Source organism: Pan paniscus, chromosome 12, assembly GCF_029289425.2.
Source record: "Pan paniscus chromosome 12, NHGRI_mPanPan1-v2.0_pri, whole genome shotgun sequence".
NCBI lineage: Eukaryota > Metazoa > Chordata > Mammalia > Primates > Hominidae > Pan > Pan paniscus.
This window is the reverse complement of record NC_073261.2, coordinates 82,522,401-82,542,519: the sequence shown is the minus strand read 5'-3', so window position 1 is coordinate 82,542,519 and position 20,119 is coordinate 82,522,401. Positions and strand designations below refer to the sequence as shown.

General features: G+C 42.8%; 2 protein-coding genes and 1 non-coding gene across 4 annotated transcripts in view; 2 read left to right on the top strand and 1 right to left on the bottom strand.

The window, feature by feature from the left end:
• ABCG8 (ATP binding cassette subfamily G member 8) overlaps positions 1-11,585 on the top strand; it is a 54,381-nt gene extending 42,796 nt beyond the window's left edge. For both annotated transcript variants that reach the window (XM_034953037.3, XM_003822709.6), the window contains exons 12-13: positions 927-1,054; positions 1,142-11,585. In XM_034953037.3, coding sequence (XP_034808928.2) covers positions 927-1,054; positions 1,142-1,279 — 266 coding nt within the window. In that variant the 3' untranslated portion in view covers positions 1,280-11,585. The remainder of the gene's footprint in view (positions 1-926; positions 1,055-1,141) is intronic.
• A 249-nt stretch (positions 11,586-11,834) lies between these two features.
• LRPPRC (leucine rich pentatricopeptide repeat containing) overlaps positions 11,835-20,119 on the bottom strand; it is a 109,306-nt gene continuing 101,021 nt past the window's right edge. The window contains exons 35-38 of the mRNA XM_003822643.6: positions 19,958-20,032; positions 17,883-17,967; positions 13,075-13,217; positions 11,835-11,995 (exon numbers count right to left, since the gene is read on the bottom strand). Of these exons, the coding sequence (XP_003822691.4) occupies positions 11,939-11,995; positions 13,075-13,217; positions 17,883-17,967; positions 19,958-20,032 (360 nt within the window). The 3' untranslated portion in view covers positions 11,835-11,938. The remainder of the gene's footprint in view (positions 11,996-13,074; positions 13,218-17,882; positions 17,968-19,957; positions 20,033-20,119) is intronic.
• Positions 16,026-16,132, top strand: LOC112439042 (U6 spliceosomal RNA). Its single transcript, XR_003027339.1, has one exon. It is a non-coding gene; the product is annotated as a U6 spliceosomal RNA (small nuclear RNA).

Sequence of the window (20,119 nt, the reverse complement as noted above, 5' to 3'; positions counted from 1 at the left end):
GAGACCGTGAGAATATGGGGAGACTGTGGGAATATGAGGAAAGTCTGAATATGGGGGAGACCATGTCAATATAAAGGAGCCGTGGGAATATGGGGAGACTGTGGGAATATGGGAGAGAGAGTGTCAATATAAAGGAGACTGTGGGAATAGGGGGAGACCGTGGGAATATGAAGAGACTGTGTGAATATGGGGGAGATCATGTCAATATAAAGGAGATCGTTGGAATATGGGGAGATTGTGCGAATATGGGGAGACCATGGGAATATGGGGAGACTGTGGGAATATGGGGAGATCATGTGAATATGCAGGAGACCGTGTCAATATAAAGGAGACAGTGGGAATATGGGGAGACCATGAGAATATAGGGAGACCATGGGAATATGAGGAAACTGTGTGAATATGGGGGAGACTGGGAGTATGGGGAGACTGTGGTAATATGGGGAGACTGGAAATATGAGGAAACTGTGAATATGGAGACTGTGGGAATATGGGGAGACCGTGGGAATATGAGGAGACTGTGTGAATATGGGGAAGACCATGTCAATATAAAGAACACCATGGGAATATGGGGAGACCATGGGAATATGAGGAAACTGGTTATGGGGGAGGCCGTGTCAATATAAAGGAGACCGTGGGAATATGGGGAGACTGTGGGAATATGAGCAGACTGTGTGAATATGGGGGAGACCACATCAATATAAAGGAGATCGTGGGAATATGGGGAGATTGTGCGAATATGGGGAGCCCATGGGAATATGGGGAGACTGAATATATGGGAGACCGTGGGAATATGGGGAGATCATGCAAATATGGGCAGACCATGGGAATATGGGGAGACTCTGTGAATATGGGGGAGACCATGCAAATATGGGGAAACCATGAGAATATGAGGGACACCTGTGAGTAACGCGGCTGTCTGTCTCCAGTGCCCGCGTGGATTTCCAAAGTGTCCTTCCTGCGGTGGTGTTTTGAAGGGCTGATGAAGATTCAGTTCAGCAGAAGAACTTATAAAATGCCTCTCGGGAACCTCACCATCGCGGTCTCAGGAGATAAAGTAAGCGGGGAAGGCCTCGGGTTCTAAATTATTGGACGTCCGGCTGCCCATCCTCCTCATGAGCCCACTGCATGTCTGTGTCTCCAGATCCTCAGTGCCATGGAGCTGAACTCGTACCCTCTCTACGCCATCTACCTCATCGTCATTGGCCTCAGCGGTGGCTTCATGGTCCTGTACTACGTGTCCTTAAGGTTCATCAAACAGAAACCAAGTCAAGACTGGTGATTCACGCCAGACGTCTGCCCGCTGGTGGGGGACCTGAGCAGACCCTTCAACTGCACTCCCTCCTCAGGAGCCCCTTCCTGGGGACAGTGAGGACAATGACCCTACAGATGCTCAGCTACATCCGGCCCAGGGTGCTGCAGTGGCACAGACCAGCCACAGGATGGCAGTAGAATAAAGACAGTCGAAAGGGATTTCTGCTCACTGGCAGGAGACTGCGATGACTGGGAGAAAACCTGCACTCGGTGGCACCTACAACGTTGCTAATTTATTTCCTTTTGATATGTAGGCAACTCGATATAGGATGGGAGCAAACTAGGAATGAATTGAGTAGCTAGACTGTGCAGGAATTGTTGGAACCTGGAGGGAACAATAACAGTAGCTAGCAGATTTGGCTTCATCTTCCAGGGGCCCCACACTCCGTGGTGAGCCACCATCAATACAGAAAGTGACCTAAGATGTACCAGCAAGATGCCATCCCTTCTTTTTGTGTGGGGTCATGGGCTCCAAAAGCCAACGTGAACAATTAAAAATGTATTGAGCATCTACTCTGTAGCAGGTCCTGTGAAAACACTTTAGGTGGACAATCCTTTGAGGTAAGTGGTATCCCATTTTACAGGTGTGAAAACAAGCAAAAATTCATTTTCCTAAGGGCACATGGATACTTTGTGGTGGAGTCATATGGGGATCAGAAAAGCCTTTGAGGCCTTTGGAGTTAGAGGGCAGAAGGCAAGGCCTGAGCCGCTGTAAGCCTTAGGAGTTTAGGAAGGCTCCAGAAGACAAATGGGGTCTCTAGAGGCTGTTAACTCAGCCAGGCTTCTTAGAGTTGCATTTCATTAACTGATATGGTTTGGCTCTGCGTCCTCACCCAAATCTCGCCTTGAATTGTAATAATCCCCACGTGTCAAGGGCGGGACCAGATGGAGATAATTGAATCATAGGGGTGGTTTCTCTGATGCTGTTCTCCTGAGAGTGAGTGAGTTCTGATGAGATCTGATGGTTTTATAAGGGGCTTCCCTCTTCACTTGGCTCTCATTCTCTCTCCCGTTACCCTGTGAAGAGGAGCCTTCCACCACGACTGCAAGTTTCCTGAGGCTGCCCCAGCCGTGCTGAACTGTGAGTCAGTTAAACCTCTTTTCTTTATAAATTACCCAGTCTTGGGTATTTCTTCATAGCAGTGTGAGAGCAGATGAATACACTGGCCCTGCCTGGGTTTCAGAACCAGTCTTGAACCTTTCACAGTGGCCAGAGGATGGGGAGGCAGAGGCCCAGGTTGCACACTTCTTGCCTGAGTGTTGGGGACTATCTGACCCAAAACAGGTGCACAGAGGGCAGCAGAGGATGTTCCCAAAGGAAAATTAGAGTTTAGAATCAAAAGAAGGGGAAGGTGCGTGTTTGGGAGGTAAATAGCAAATACTCTTCATAGGTTCACTAGAGTTTTGCTACTCCAAGTATGATCCCTGGGCCAGCAGAATGGGCACAGCTGGAGCTGATTGGATAGGTCCCATGAGCCTCAGGCCCCACCCAGGCTCAATGAGTCAGAGTCTGCGTCTTAAGAAGACCCCCTGGTGGTCTGTGCACATTCAAGCACACTGCCGTTTTCCAAAGCACTTGCAACACTCAGGATGCTTGCACGGTCATGTTGCCACCATCCAACCTGCAGACCCCATTCTTGAGATTGACTGGGAGTTCCTATCATGTCCTCCATAGCAAGGGGATCTAGACCAGAATCAAGCCTTGGATCTAGTTCTCAAGTCTCTTTGGTCTCTTTCAGTTTAGGAACAGTTTGTCAACGTTCCTTCACTTTTGTGACCTTGATACTTAAGTTTGAAGGCTGTCTCTCAATTTGTGTTCTGCCCAGTGCATCCTATCAGAAGGCATGTGATTTCAACTTGTCCCATACCAACAACGTTCACTTTGATCATTTGATTAAAGGGGTGTCTGCTAGGCTTCTCCACAGCCAAGTTACTATTTTCCCTCCCTTTATAATTAATAAGCATTTTGTAAGTGGGTACTTTGAAACTATGTAAATTGTAAACTTTCCATTTATGCATTTTAAAATTTTGATTGATGTAAACTTGTGATTTCCCATTGTATCCTTACAACCCTTTATTATTGTGATTAATTCTGATGCTCAGCTTGTCCCTGATTTGGCCAGTGGGAACCCCGTCGAGCTGGCTTCTGCATCCTTTTGATATGTCCTCATCATCCTTTGAGGGCTGAAACAACCAAGAGTTTCAGGCTCATTTTTTGTTTTTTTTTTTTTTTGAGACAGAATCTCATTCTGTGGCCCAGGCTGGAGTGCAATGGCGCGATCTCGGCTCACTGCAACCTCTGCCTCCCAGGTTCAAGCGATTGCCTTGCCTCAGCCTCCCAAGTAGTTGGGATTAACAGTGCCCACCACCACACCTGGCTAATTTTTGTATTTTTAGTAAAGACAGTGTTTCACCATATTGGCCAGACTGGTTGTGAACTCTAGGCCTCAAGTGATCCGCCTGCTTCGGCCTCCCAAAGTGTTGGGATTACAGGTGTGACCCACCGCACCTGGTGTCACAGGTTCATCTTGTATTTTCTCATCCCAGCCCTGGAATCCGATGTTTCTCCAGAGAATCTGGGTTCCTCTTAGTGGAAAACGGTATTTAGAAGCCAAGGTTTTGGTGATAAGTATGCTCATTGCTTTTGGAACATCTCTGCTCCCAGGCTCTCTCAGTGAACAGAGTTAGGGAGTGTGTGTGTGTGTGTGTGTGTGTGCGTGCGCACGCGCATGTGCGTACATATACACCTAACTACACATGAGTTTACTCTGATAACATCCACTTCCAATCCAGCATCACAGAGTTGATCCTCGGTTCTTCCCTCTTCTCTAATTGTGAGAAACCTGGCTTCCATTACCCTTAGGTTATTTACTCATTTGATTAACCGCCTGCATGTAAGTAATCTCCCATCTACACTGCCACGCCTTCCCCTGTATGGACGTCCTGCCTACCCTGCTCAGGCTCTAACTCCCATGTCCAGCTTTCCCTGAGTCTGCAGTTGTCTTCCTCACACTCCCGTGGCCCACCACAACTTCCCCCCACCTCCTTGTCACTGTGGTCCCCTAATGGCGTTAGGCCTGAATGAAGAAGGGGGAAGGATGAAGAGGACATTGGTAGCTTGCCTTAACTCCCCAGGTAATTCTAATGTGCAGTGATTGACAGCCACTAAGATACATCACCTGACTTTGTGAGTTCACCATTCGGTCTGCAATGGGTTTTGGTAACTCAGTGGCTCTGTATGCCGTGCTGAAGGGGAAAAGGGCAAAGTGCAAAAGCAGGAGGGATGGAGAAAATATAGCAGCTGCCATTTATTTGTGTTTTTTCTACAGCGGTGGTTCTCCACCCTGGTTGCCCATGCTGGAGCTTTAACAAAAGCCAATGTGGACCCATTGCCCAGAGATTCTGATCCCATGGGTCTGTTTTGTTTAAAATGCTCTTCAAGGCATTGTGAGGCCAGGAAAACAAAGAACCAAGGCTCTCCCGGGTGCGGTGGCTCACGCCTGTAATCCCAGCACTTTGGGAGGCCGCGGAGGGCAGATCACGAGGTCAGGAGATCGAGACCATTCTGGCCAACATGGCAAAACCCTGTCTCTACTAAAAATAAAAAAATTAGCTGGGCATGGTAGTGCGTGCCTGTAGTCCCAGCTACTTGGGAGGTTGAGGCAGGAGAATAGCTTGAATCCGGGAGGCAGAGGTTGCAGTGAGCCGAGATTGAGCCACCGCACTCCAGCCTGGTGACAGAGCGAGACTCTGTCTCAAAAAAAAAAAAAAAAAAAAAACAACCAAGGCTCTCGAGGCATGCGTGCTGTTCAGCGAGCCCTGCCCTGCATTGCGAAAGGGTAGAGATTTGTTTATTTGTCAGTATTGAAAGCATGGCTTGCAAAGTTTTCCTGTTAAGAGTCAAATAGTAAATATTTGGGACTTTGTGGGCCTTATAGGCTCTGCTGCAATTACTTAACTCTGCTGTTACAGTGTGAGAGCAGCTGTAGACTATAGTAACGTACAGCCGGTGTGGCTGTCTTCTAAGAAAATATTATTTACAAAAACAGGCAGGTTGCTAGATTTGACCTGAGGCTGTAGTTTGCAGAGCCTTGGTAAAGGTTTTCAAATTTGCATTTTAAGCCCTCCAATTTCAAGTTATGCTATTGGTGGGGAATTTTAATTAAACAGAAAATAATCACCAATATTGGCTCAAATATTTCCTGATTAAAAAAAAATTCTGCTCTTGTTCCTATAAATAGTATATAAGATGTAATCTTGCCCTGGGTTAAACCAGTCTACAGAGGTAGATCTCGCATTTGCTTTTGTTTTCTTCTACTTCAACTCTTGTCATGATCCCAAATTAAACAACTAGCAACAGAAATGTTCAAATCTGTCAAATCCAAGTGTTAACAGACCTGGGACCAGGGGTTCCTCACAGTGGCTTAGCACAGCATACAAACCACTTTCCTTTGGCCCAACTGGCCTTGGGGTCTGGAGCACCAAACAGGCCCTGAGGAAGTGTGCAAGGGACTGGAATGCGGGGAAAGTGATGAAATATTTTGTTGGTTGGCCTTTGCTTGTTTGCAAAATATATCCAATGCTCACACCTGAGAGACAACAGACATCCTTATTTGTGAATAGTCTGCACTAGATAATTCAGATTTCAAGTCATCTGTCATTCGTACTTGATAATGATTTGTTCTTCATTTAAAGTGGCCTGGGTACAGAACAACATCCCGTCTTTGTCACATGAGCTCTGCCTGAGGCAGCTTCAGCAGGGTAGCCAGGCAGGCAGATGGAGCACAGCCCATTTTCTGCTGGTGCACTAGGAACAGCAGCACATGTGGTGTTAGCAGCTAATAATTAAAACAACGTTTAAGCAGTGGGTTGAGATTTTTAAACACATACCAACTCAAAAACACTTCTCTGCTTTCTATGTAATAGTGCTCACATCATTTGTATGATTGTCTCGTCTCTTTAAAATTGGAAATATTCTTGTTCCCCCAAACTGCTAATAAGCTCTACTGACCCATGCTAAAAATAAAGCTCTTTCAGCTGGGCGCAGTGGCTCATGACTGTAATCTCAGCACTTTGGAAGGCTGAGGTGGGTGGATCACTTGAGGTTAGGAGTTCAACACCAGCCTGGGCAACATAGTGAAACACCATCTCTATCCCAAATACAAAATTAGCCAGGCACAGTGGCAAGTGCCTGTAGTCCCAGCTACTCAGGAGGCTGAGGCAGCAGAATCACTGGAACCTGGGAGGCGGAAGTTGCAGTGAGCCAAAATCGTGCTACTGCACTCCAGCCTGGGCAACAGAGCAAGACTCTATCTCCAAACAAACAAACAAAACAAAACAACAACAAGAAAAACAGAACGTGGTGGCTCATGCCTGTAATCGCAGCACTTTGGGAGGCCAAGGTGGGTGAATCACCTTAGGTCAGGAGTTCAAGACCAGCCTGGCCAACATGGTGGAACTCCCATATCTACTAAAAATAACAAAATTAGCCGAGTGTGGTGGCACATGTCTGTAATCCCAGCTACTTGGGAGGCTGAGGCAGGAGAATCACTTGAACCCAGGAGATAGAGGTTGCAGTGAGCCAAGATCACACCGCTGCACTCCAGCCTGGGCAACAAGAGCAAAACTCCATCTCAAAAAAAAAAAAAAAAAAAAAAAAAGAAAAGCTTTATTTGTGTTGATTCCATTATTCCACTATTGCACAGAAGCCCTGCACTGTGCTTGGAATCAGCTTGAGTTTGTCTTGATTTTCACAGGCCTCCTCTTCCTGACAGTAAACTTGAAAATATTTTTATGTGGGCACTTGGGTTTTGAAGGACTCCTTGGGCCTTAATCCCCAGTGTCCTAACTCTGAGCTACAGAGCTGACTAGAAATCCTGTAAGAAGACCACCATGTGGAGGAAACCCTCCAAAGCACACAAATCATCCATCTCAGAAGGAACACGACTTGGAAAGGGGAAGGACATGGTGGTGTGCCCATTGATTGACTCATTCAGTGGTGCCTACCGGGTGCCTATCATGCCAAGCTCTGCTAATTGGCAGGTCTGCAGAGTGCTGGAAGAGCTCACCTCCTCAGGGAGAAAACAGACAAAAACAAGTAAATAATGGGAATGTCACAGCAAGGGCACATCCAGGCCTGGGTTGAAGACGCTACTTTATGGTGGCTCACACCTGTAATCCCAGCACTTTGGGAGGCTGAGGCGGGCGGATCACCTGAGGTCGGGAGTTCAAGACCAACCTGACCAACATGGCAAAAACACGCCTCTACTAAAAATACAAAAATTAGCCGGATGCAGTGGTGGGCGCCTGTAATCCCAGCTAGTCTCGAGGCTGAGACATGAGAATAGCTTGAACCCGGGAGGCGGAGGTTGCAGAGCCTAGATAGCGCCATTGCACTGTAGCCTGGGCAACAGAGCACGACTCCGTCTCAAAAACTAAATAAATAAATAAAAAAACAAGACGCTACTTTAGAGAACTCTCTGAGGATAGATCTCAACAGCCAATCATTGTCCAAACAACTGTGCAAGGGCAGGAAGACTGAAGCTGGTTGAACACTTTTGCTTTACCTGGACATGATTTTTTTTTTTTCCTCCATGCAGAAAAGAAAAAGATACGTGCCTATTTTTGATTTGCTAATGCAGCTTTTCTTTATTTGTACTAAGGCTGCATAATGTGGGCTTTGTAAAGTCCACGGGCCTGAAAGCAGGATACATTTCTAATGGAAACACTCCCATGCATGATTGTACAACAGGAAAGCGATAAATTACCGTGATTTTGTACTCCCTGCAGCTATTAGTTCGGCCCTCCTTCAGGAATGTTGCTTTCGGTTATAGAAATTCTACAAATATTGGTTCATCAGAAAGACAAATATTAAATGAAAATTATGCTCAAGGACATGAGAAAAAGTGTGCAGAGTACACACATTGCAGACTTGAAAAAGAAATTGTCCTGAGAACAATTTGCAATACAAAGCTTGCTTAATAATTTACTGGAACTGGTAAACTCAGCGATTATGCCAGGCACTGGATCTTCAATTAAGTGTAAGAAAACAGGCTTACAGTGTAAGATGTCTGGAAACTGGGAGCACTTGTATTAATGTGAATGTGAGGTTTTTTTTTTTAATTAGAATGTTCTTACAGTTTCAATTCCAATTTGACTTTTAACTGACTTTAAACCGATTGCTTCCATTTCCTATTCATAGGAAGTAAATGATTTTAGTCAGAGTCGTAGCCATGCAACTTATCAAGTTGATTCTGGGCAAATTCACTGCTGTGACCCTAGGTTTCTCACGGTGAATTCTCATTGCAAAAGGGCTGCCTGACCCATAGTAGTAGGTGCAGTGTTTAGAACGCACAGAACTGACTACAGACGGCTTGATTTACTGTGACAGGATTATGCTAGGTCTGGGGACACACAACAAGACCAAGGACTGGTCCCTGTGGAGTTCAGAATCTGAGTGGAAGATAGTGTGATACCTGCTCTGCTCAAGCAGCCGTGGAAGCCCTGGAAAGGGAACAGTATGCTGGGTGAGGGGCCCAAGAGGCAGAGGTGACACTGACGGTGATCTCAGCATTCTCGAAAAAGGGTGCAGGTGCTAAAGGCAGCCTGTCCGTGAGGTGGGTGGGCCCCAGCCATCTATGGGGATGTAAAATGCTCTGACACAGATAGAACCTCCTTCATTTTAGGTGTTAATTTACCACACACCCAAGCTCTACCTTCTAATTTTTGCCAACTTTGTTCCACGGAAGTCTCAAATTATCTGCTTGTCCTTAAAACAGATAAGCACTGACTTTTGTCAGTTGTCTACATACAACCTATAGGCCATTTAACAAGGAAATTCTAGCCATAACAGAGGTCCCTGCCTAAGTTTCAATTTATAATTCTAAGACTGAAGTCTTTTGAAATGGCTTAAAGCACTTGTGCAAACATTTGGTAAGATAAAAATGAAGGTGCTAGTTGGGTGCAGGGCCTCGTGCCTGTAATCCCAACATTTTGGGAGGCCAAGGTGGGCAAACTGCTTGAGCCCAGGAGTTCAAGACCAGCCTGGGCAACTGGACAAAACCCTGTTTCTTCAAAATAATACAAAAAATTAGCTGGCCGTGGTGGCATGCACCTGTAGTCTCAGTTACTTGGGAGTCTGAGGTGGGAGGATCACCTGAGCCTGGGAGGTCAAGACTGCAATGAGCCGTGATCACGCCATTGCTCTACAGGCCGTGCAACAGAGTGAGACTGTTTAAAAAAGAAAAAAAAAAAGCAGCAGCAGCCCACAGATATTTACAGTATACTTTATTCAAAGCATTTCAGTTAAAATTATATTGGGTTCAAATACATGAACATATAATTATATATAAAATACTATAGTTCTCAATAGTTTACAGTGACATCTTTTTTAGAATTAGCTGCTTATAATTTGAGTGTAAATGTATTACAGAAAGCTGCTAAATTTTGTTTACTCTATATTTCTACTTTTCAATTTAGCTATTAAATATTCAGAACACTCATAAGCCCACCTACAGTATAGTTATTATACTTTAAATATTTATATTCAATAGGGGAATCAATACAATACAAAAGATATTTGAACAGCTAGTCCTTTATGACACCCCCCAGCTGCTGCTGAGAGGGCTAGATAAGGGGGTCTTACCTATTTCCTCTGTACCACACTCACATTTTACCAGAGTCCATATACAGGGCCAGTGTGGAGTCACTTCATGCAAATGAGATGGTACTTTCAGTTTCCCCAAAGATGACTGCGAAATCCAGATTACACCCCAACGTTATGCCGCACCTTGGAGACCTATTCTAATGAATGTCAATTAGTGAATGTTGACTAACTTGTGGTTAGCATGACTGCAAAAAATGAGGTCTGCTTCAGTGCAATCACTAAAGACAGGAGTGAGGCTCTTGGCCAGGCGTGGTGGCTCACACCTGTAATCCCAGGACTTTGGGAGGCTGAAGCAAGGGCAGGGGGAGGATCACTTGAGGCCAGGAGTTCGAGACCAACCTGACCAACATGGTGAAACTCCGTCTTTACCATACAAAAATTAGCTGAGCATGGCGGTGCAAGCCTGTAATCCCAGCTACGTGGGAGGCTGAGGCACGAGAATCACTTGAACCCAGGAGGCGGAGGTTGCAGTGAGCTGAGATTGCGCCACTGCACTCTGGCTTAAGCAACAGAGCAAGACTATCTCAAAAAAAAAAAGAGGCTTTTGGCAAACCTGTAACATGTGCAGGTCCTGCATCTGGGCAGTGCTCAAGGGAACGCCGCACTATGTCCACTGGGCCAAGACTCAACATTGGCCATCCCCCCTGCTTCCTTAAATCTAACGCCACAAAAAGAGTTGAAGTAAAAGCCTGGCCAATACCATGATGACATCTACTTCCTGGCTTCCCGCCATCAACCCTCCCTCACACCATCTGCGGGCAGGTAGCAGATGCAGGAGAGAGAGTTCCACAAGACAGAAGGTCAACAGCACAAGTTGCAAGAGGCCCGGCTACGTCCCCAAGGCAAGGTCTCCCCTGATGTGAACAGTGTGACCCAAGTTGGCACTGAAACTGGAACAGTAGGGAGTCACCAAATTCAAATGAACAAGGAATACCCCAAAATGGGGAGAGTTCTCAAAACATTTTCAACATTTTGGTAATTAATTACCTCATCTCCAGTTACGTCAATATTCCATATTAAGACACCTTTTATAATGGCAAACTCTCCTGACTACCTTAGAATTTTTTTGAAGTCACTACTTACAGTGTAGATATTAACAGGCATGAGATTCAATATAGGGATCACTTTTATTTCAAACAATTAAATACAAACCAATATTTTACCCCTTCATAGATGAAATCACATCTTTTCAGGATATGAGTATAAAGTAACAAGCCTAGGGCAGAGCTTGTACTGACAAAGTCCTGAAACTACAATGAGAGGAAACACATCGCTCTACTTCGGGATAAGTCATGACCGAGACTCAATTTCAGAGACGCTCTATGAACAGAGGTACTTGAAGCCACAGTGGCAGAAGGGAAAGATGGGGAAGTGTGCCGAAGAGCCTCCAGGCATGACAGACAGTCCCCTGACCAAGCACAAGTAACAGGCCCTTTGGGTCTCTGCTTCTCACTGGAAAATGATGAAGCCTAGATCTGATGACTCCTAGTGCCAACATTTAACAAAGTTCGAAAGTTATGCAGGACTTCACACATGTATGGAATTGCTGTATCGCAGAATATTATGCGTTAGAAAGTTCACGATCCCTATACCTAGCTCTAAAATTTTTCAGAGAAACAGCAGACTAATAAGCGAATCTTAAATAAAGGAATAACATTTTAATGAAATAAATGAAACAGAGCAGGGAAACCAAAGAGCCAATTAGGGGAAGAATCCTGAAAAAGTATGGCTTCACACAGCAGCAGCATTGAAGAAAACACTATCGATTTTTGCCAGAGAAAAAAACTCCAAAAATGTCCAATAACCAAGTGCACAGAGTTATGGTCAATGAGACTTTGAACATGCATCACACATAAAGTACATAAAGAAAATTTTCGTTTATTTTTCCCTCAGATATACTTCAAAATAACATGTAGACACAGAATCACAAATATATACAAAACAAAGTATCGCCTGCTTATTTCAAGAAGAGTTTTCCCTCAATTTTCTTAGCTGCTGTGCATAAAATTCAAAGCTTTCCTGTTAAGGAGAAAAAAAGAGGGAAGTTAGAGATACCAGGAAGAGGTGATGGTAGAAAACTTAAAAAATCGTAAAACACTACCAACTGGTAGCTAAGACTGCCGGGCCCATGGAAGATGCTGCCCCTCAAGCTTCAGTACTCCTTCCTTGTTTCATGAAATCACAAGTTCAAGGGCCTCGGGTTCAAAGTTAAAGCTAGCAGCAGGAGGTAGGGTGCGTGTGTGTCTACGTGTGTATGTGCAAGCATGTGTGTGTGCACATATGGAGGTATGGGTATGGAAGGCTGAGGTGTTTGAAATAAACATGGTATATTGACTCAGTTCAATGACATAACAAAAAGGAACTGTGCATATGTGATTTCTCTTATTAAAGAAAACATGCCGGGCACAGTGGCTCACTCACGCCTGTAATCCCGGCACTTTGGGAGGCCGAGGTGGGCGGATCACAAGGTCAGCAGGTCAAGACCAGCGTGGCCAACATGGTGAAACCCCATCTGTACTAAAAATACAAAAATGTGCCAGGCATGGTGGCAGGCCCCTGTAATCCCAGCTACTTGGGAGGCTGAGGCAGGAGAATCGCTTGAACCTGGGAGGTGGAGGTTGCAGTGAGCCGAGACCGTGCCATTGCACTCCAGCCTGGGCAACAGAGCGAGACTCCGTCTCAAAAAAAAAAAAAAAAAAAAAGTAAAATTTCCTAGACGAAGAAATAAAAACCAACTTATGTAAATGAACAAGTAATTACCACTGACAGAATATGCTTGGCTGTTGAACTACAGGCCATTAAATCCTATTTCAAGTTGAAATGATGAGAGAACTGCCCCAAGGACATTTGGTAAATCCATGCCTATAGGTGAAGGTCTGAGACAGACCTTGTATTTTAAACTGTGGCCCCAGAGAGCTATGTTCTCCGACTGCCGCAGCCAAGGCATGCTGCTCAGTCCCTCAAGCCATCCCCTGAGGGTTCGTCACAGAGATCTAATCCTCATGTAATTAAGTCTTCAACTTATTTTCTTACACATTGTTATGAAGTGTACATAAATCTGTAGAGGTATTTTTTCCCCTTAATTAAGAAATACTCACAGGGGGTTCAATGAAAGGGACAGGCTCTCCAGCATACTTCAGCAAAGATGCGTAACGCTTTAGAAACAGATCATCTAATTTTGTATTCTTTGCAGTCAAATGTTCATACAGTGCTTTAGCAGATGTGACATCTTTCTCTGAGACTGACATAAAGAAAAAAATATATTAATCAGAGATAAAGACAACCTATCTTACTCTTTTCACCAAAACAGCCACTCAGGGACGGCTGGATCCCTTTATCCATGGCAAATGAACACTTAACTACTTTCAGTAAGAAGCCACATTCAGGATCTACCATCTCCCTCACTTCTCTACATCCCTCATTTGGCGTCACTCACTTTGAAGGAGAAGAAAATGATAAATATGGCTACATTTAAAGGACTTTAGAATAATATTGATACCATTCACTTAGGTTATTACATTATTTCGAAGACCTATGATAGTTCAAGTGACCACAAACTGAAGTCGTCAGTTATAAAATAATACACACCATTCAATCCCCTTTGGCTTAAAACCACTTTGAAATCAAGATAATCCAGGAACTGTTGTGGAGAGGGACATGTCAATTATGTAGAAATCTACATCAACATCAAGATCATCAGCTCAACATCAAAAAAGCTTTTCATTTTTCTATTGTAAAATAAACAAATATGGAGAATATAGTTAGCTACAATGATACACACACAAAAAAAACCTATAGGCCGGGCGCAGTGGCTCACGCCTGTAATCCCAGCACGTTGGGAGGCCGAGCTGGGCGGATCGCGAGGTTAGGAGATCGAGACCATCCTGGCTAACATGGTGAAACCCTGTCTCTACTAAAAATACAAAAAATTAGCCGGGCGTGGTGGCGGGTGTCTGTAGTCCCAGCTACTTGGGAGGCTGAGGCAGGACAATGGTGTGAACCCGGGAGGTGGAGCTTGCAGTAAGCCGAGATGGTGCCACTGCACTCCAGCCTGGGGAACAAGAGCGAGACACCATCTCAAAAAACAAAAGCAAAACCTATAAGGAGACATTAACAAGTTACACTAGTTTCACTTAAGTGAATGATGAAATATGTTAAGAGCCAAATTTGGCTGGCTCTCTACTTGTGGCTGATTTGTGGAAATTTTTTAGTTTACCATGGAGATGGTAAGGGCTCTGCTAACAATTACTGCTGGTAATTCAACTCTTTAATTTTGCATTAGATTGTTAGCATCTAAGCATCAAATAAACTCCTGCCCTACCCTGACTCTGATATTGTCAACTGCAACTCCAGCAGCACCAGGGGAACCCCTAAGACAGATGTGAGAAGTTCAGCAATCAAAGAGTCTCCCAAAGTGGAATGAGGGTGACTCATCAGCTCTTAGTGGAGTTGGAACACATCTTTGCTGTTTCCATGAAGTCAACTTCTTGTGTAAATCCTTTATTTCCCTTCCTGAGGAGCTGAACCCTTTAAGGGCTCAAGCTCTATCTTCTAGGAAGCTGCTCCGAAAATTCTGGCATCTTGCCTTTCTTTACTTCTTGATTTTCTACCTTCCTCCCAAGATGGATTACCTAATTTAGTAGTAACACATACAGATTTATGCGCTTGACACTATTTCACATTACAGGCATACCTTGGCTTTAATGCACTTTACAGATGTTGCATTATTTACAAATTGAAAGTTTATGGTAACCCTGCCTTGAGCAAGTCGATCAATGCCATTTTTCCAACAATATGTGCTTACTTTGTGTCTCTGTGTCACATGTTGGTAATTCCTGGAATATTTCAACCTTTTTCATTATTGTTATATCTGTTATGGTGATCTGTGACCAGTGATCTTTGATGTTACTATTGTAATTGGGGGATGCTACGAACCATACACATGGAAGACGGCAAACTTGAGAAATGTGTTCTGACTGCGATGCTGACTAGTAATTCTCCTGTCTTCCTCTACTGAGGCCTCCCTATTCTGAGACACAATAATATTGAAATTAGGCCAATTAAAAACCCTATTATAGCCTCTAAGTGTTCAAGCGAAAGAAAGAGTCATACATCTCTCATTTAAATCAGAAGTGAGAAATGATTAAGCTTAGCTTAGTGAGGAAGGCATGTCAAAAGCCAAGATAGGCTGAAAGTTAGGCTTCTTGCGTGGAACAGCCAGTTGTGAATGCAAAGGAAAAGTCCTTGAAGGAAATTAAAAGTGCTACTTCACTGAACACACAAATGATAAGAAACTGACACAGCCTTACTAGTGACATGGAGAAAGTTTTATTGGTCTGGATAGAAGATCAAACCAGCCACAACATTCCCTTAAAAGCCAAAGCCTAATCCAGTGCAAGGCCCTAATACTAGCAGAGGCTGGTTCATGAGGTTTAAGGAAAGAAGCCATCTCCATGACACCAAAGTCCAAGGTGAAGCAGCAAATGCTGATGCAGAAGCTACAGCAGGTTATCCAGAAAATCTAGCTAAGACCACTGATGAAGGCGGCTACACTAAACAGCAGATACTCCATGTAGATAAAACAGTCTTATATTAGAAGATGTCATCAAAGACTTTCATAGCTAGAGAGGAAAAGCCAATGCCTAGCTTCAAAGGACAGGCTGACTCTATTTTCAATGGCTAATGCAGCTGGTGACTTTAAGTTGATGCCAATGCTCACTTACCATTCCCAAATCCTAGGGCCCTTAAGAATTACGCTAAATTTATTCTGCCTGTGTTCTATAAATGGAACAACAAAGCCTAGAGGACAGCATGGATGTTTATACATGGTTCACTGAGTATTTAAAGCCTGCTGTAGAGACCTACTGCTCAGGAAAAAAAAGATTCCTTTCAAAATATTACTGCTCAGTGATAATGCACCTGGTCACCCAAGAGCTCTGAAGGAGATATACAGGGAGATTAATGTTGTTCTCAGGTGCCCTAATACAACATCCATTCTGCAGCCCATAGATCAAGGAGTAATCTTGACTTTCAAGTCTCAACACATTTTGGGCTCACTTCGGCAACACATATACTGAAATTGGAATGATACAGAGAAGATTAGCATGGCCCCTGCACAAAGATGACACGCAAATGTGTAAAGCATTCCATGTTTTAAACATAAAATTTTAAAAAAAAACATGTTTCATAAGGCTGCAGCTGACACAGACAGTGATTCTTCTGATGGATCTGGACAAAGTAAAGTGAAAACCTTCTGGGAAGGGTTCACCATTCTAGATGCCATTAAGAACATCTGTAATTGATAGGAGGTCAAATTATCAACATTAACAGGAGTTTGGGAGAAGCTGATTTCAACCCTCATGGATGAACCCCTTGAGGGTCTCAAGATTTCTGTGGAGGAAATCACTGCAGATGTGGAAATAGCAAGACAACTAGAAGGAGAAGTGGAGCGTGAAGATGTGACTGAATTGCTACAATCTCATGATCAAACTTAACATGATGAGAAGCTGTTTCCTATGGATGACCAAAGAAAGTGGTTTCTTGAGAAGGAATCTACTCTTGGTAAAGATGCTGTGAACACTGTTGAGATGACAACAAAGGATTCAGAATATGACATAAATTTAGTTAATAAAGCAGTGGTATGGTTTGAGAAGATTGATTCCAATTTTGAAAAGACATTCAATTGCAGATAAAATGCTAACAAACAACATCGCATACTACAGAGAACTCTTTCCTGAAAGGAAAAGTCAGCTGATGTGGCAAACTTTATTGTTGTCTTAAGACACCTCAACCTTTAGCAATCATCACCCTGATCATTCAGCAGCCATCGACACTGAGCCAAGACCTTCTACCAGCAAGATTATGACTCACTGAAGGCACAGATGATCGTTAACTATTTTTAGCAATAAAGTATTTTAAAATTAAGGTATGTACTTTTTAAAAACATAATGCTATTGCACACTTAATACACTACACTATGGTGTAAACATAACTTTTATATGCACTGGGAAACCAAAAAGTCATGTAACTTTGTTCATTATATTTGCTTTATTGTGGTGGTCTGGAACCATATCTTCCAGGTACGCCTGTGTTTGGTTACTGGAAATTTGATAAATTTTATGACTATTAGCTCTACTTTGAAATAATACAGAATGTTCTCCCTGTAAGGATGGAAAAAGAGAACTGACTTACTAATTCTGATTCTTGAGTCTGTTGTCCTCCCATAGATAAAATCAATGAAGCAATTCTTTATTTACCCCATGCCTCCAGTGAGCAAATCAGTGGGCCACAGATGGAGAGGTGATCATGATTAAGAAATGCTAACATTTATTTTGATGACTGAGGAAACTTTAGACAATTTCCTTTCATATGTGATTGTCTGGCAATCAGGGAACAAACTGGTTAAAAGACCAGAATTTGAACTGGGACGTAAAAACCTTGGGCTACTTTTTAATCAAGGGTCTATCATTTCAAAGGAGTAGCAGGCAAGCAGAGAGGGTACCGAAGGAGCAAGAAGGCCAGTTAAGTGAGTCTCAAATGTGTACTTGTTTCAGGTGGCAGGCCCTGGGGGAGACTGAACTGGTTTCTGATATATAAGTCCAAGAGGATTTCCAGGTCTTCCCAGGAGCCTGGGATTCTACTCAATATACCTGGACTGCTCGGAAGATGTTCAGTGATACTTTTTAATGTGAAAGTTATATGCATAATTTCATATTTTTCTTAATATATAGTTTAAAAACATATTCCAGAACTGAGTTATTTATATCATAATTATCTGATATTTAGGATTACTGCCTTTGAGCTGAAGACTAAGACTTAGTTCACTATACTACAAGTCATTTACATGATATAGTCACTTAATAAAGCCATTTAAATAAATAATATAGTCAAATTAAACTTATATTACCATAGCTTTTCATGAGGGAATTGTATGCTTCTTCCTTTTCATTTAATTCAGGAATCAATTCTAACACAGATTTCACAGTTGATGCCTAGGAAATTACATAAAGGTAATATTATGAAAACTGCAAATTAACAGTGAATTAGAACACTGACAAATCAACACTATATTAAAAATTTTCACAATAATTGTAACAGAACTACCTATTCAATTTAATGCACTATTGTCCCCTGTATATTAGCATTTGATATTGACTCAATAATCTACAGCTAAAACAAACCAGCATTTTTCACAGGTTAATGCAATTCCACTTACATTTCTATGAATATTTTTCTAGAATACGATAAACACATTGCTTCTTTTGTCAAGTGGTGACCATACCAAGAAGTTATGAGATCCCAAGGGTAGAGAGATAACAACCCTATCTTTAGGTGCCACAACTGGTTGATGAAATTGTAAAGAATTCAGTTAAAACATTCTGAAGTGTTACCCACTTGACATACAAAAAAGAGCATTTCCAGAATCTCACTGAAATTTTTACTTATTTCTTCCAGGAATATGCAGACTCGGCTATGGCTTTATTTCCTGTAGCGAGTGAATACAGAACTGCTATGCCGTAATGAATATCTGCTGAGTATTTCCCGCCCTACTCCAACGTTGCTGGATAAATCCATGATGGATATATAAACATCTATGCCCTCTTCCCATCTCACCAAGAGGAGCAAAATCTGGCTTAACTATTGTACTGTCAAACAATGGAACACTGTTAATAGGCATCTTAAAAATCCTAACTCCTTTCTATAGCATGTTTATTCAGTCAATCCACACCTGGACCTGCATCCTCCCAGGGCTTCTTCTATTTTAAACTGTCCTGGGTGGAATGTTCTAAGCAGACATATTGCCATGCATTTCCCGTCCCATCTCCTGGACAAGGCAACAGGGACTTGGCACAGTCCCACAGGTGGACTGACAAGTGCTTTTCAGATTCCTTATACTTTTTAATCACACATATAAAAACGCAGCCTCTCTGAAAGGAAAGAAGGGGCAATTAAATATTTTCTAAAAGTTGTTTGTAGTAAATAAATACATGAGTCACAGACGCAATGAGGCAAATTTTTTAAAAGTGTAGGTATATCTAGGGGAAGGGTGTAGAAATTCAGGAAAACGTAGACCTCCCAAACTGGACACAGCCTAAATGTTTCAAATAAAACAAGCATCACAGTTGGCATGTGGTTTGAAACTTCATAAAGAACCCAAATAAACTAAGAATGTAGTTTCTGGTATACAAGAGGTAAAATCCGATCTAAGAGAAATTTAATTTTACACTTACGGTTAAACATCAAAGTAGAATGTGACATATCTACTATGTACCCACAGAAATTTTTTTAAAAAAATTTTTTTCAAAAGGACTTGGTTCTATTACATACCCACCCACCCCTTTTACAGTGTAAATAAAGTAACTGCACAAATTAGAATTAATTTGTGGCTCCATATCAATTTGAAAGCCAAGTGGCTCATTTACCTGATGGTTTATACCTGATAAATGCTCAAAAGTAGCCACGTGCTAGGAGACACTCTGGAGTGTACATTTCCCTTGGCAGTGCTTCTGCATTGTTAAATGTCCCAAGGTGACCTAAGTAACATAATTTTAATCTTCCATTTCTTTCTTCTTCTTTTTTTTTTTTTTTTTTGTAAAGACCAGGTTTCGCCATGCTGGCCAGGCTGGTCTCAAACTCTGAAACTCCTGACCTCAAGTGATCCACCCGCCTCGGCCTCCCAAAGTGCTGGGATTACAGGTGTGAGCCACCATGCCCAGCCTAATCTTGCATTTTTTAAGGGCCTTTTCTTGGGGCTCTCAATGCATACCTGTGTAAGTGGAAAATTCCTGCATGAACTTGTTTTACATTTCCAGTACAGCTAACAGACGACAAAACTCACTCTAAGTAGAGACAAGCAAAGTCTTGAATCTCTATAGTATTCTCAAATAAGGTCCTGAAACAACAGGCTTTTATGTTAAATTCAATACTTCTGAGCAAGGCACGTACAGTATCACTGATTTGTAAGCAAGTAAAGCACAGTACCTTTCCTTGTTTCCTAGAATTCCTAAGGAGGAACAACAACAAAATCGGGGTTTGTTCAGCAATTGCACCACATCTCTAAAAATTAAAACATTATTCAGTAAGTGAAGGTTTCTGATAAACAAGTGGATCAAACTGAATATTTCCAATTAAGAAAGTTCACAA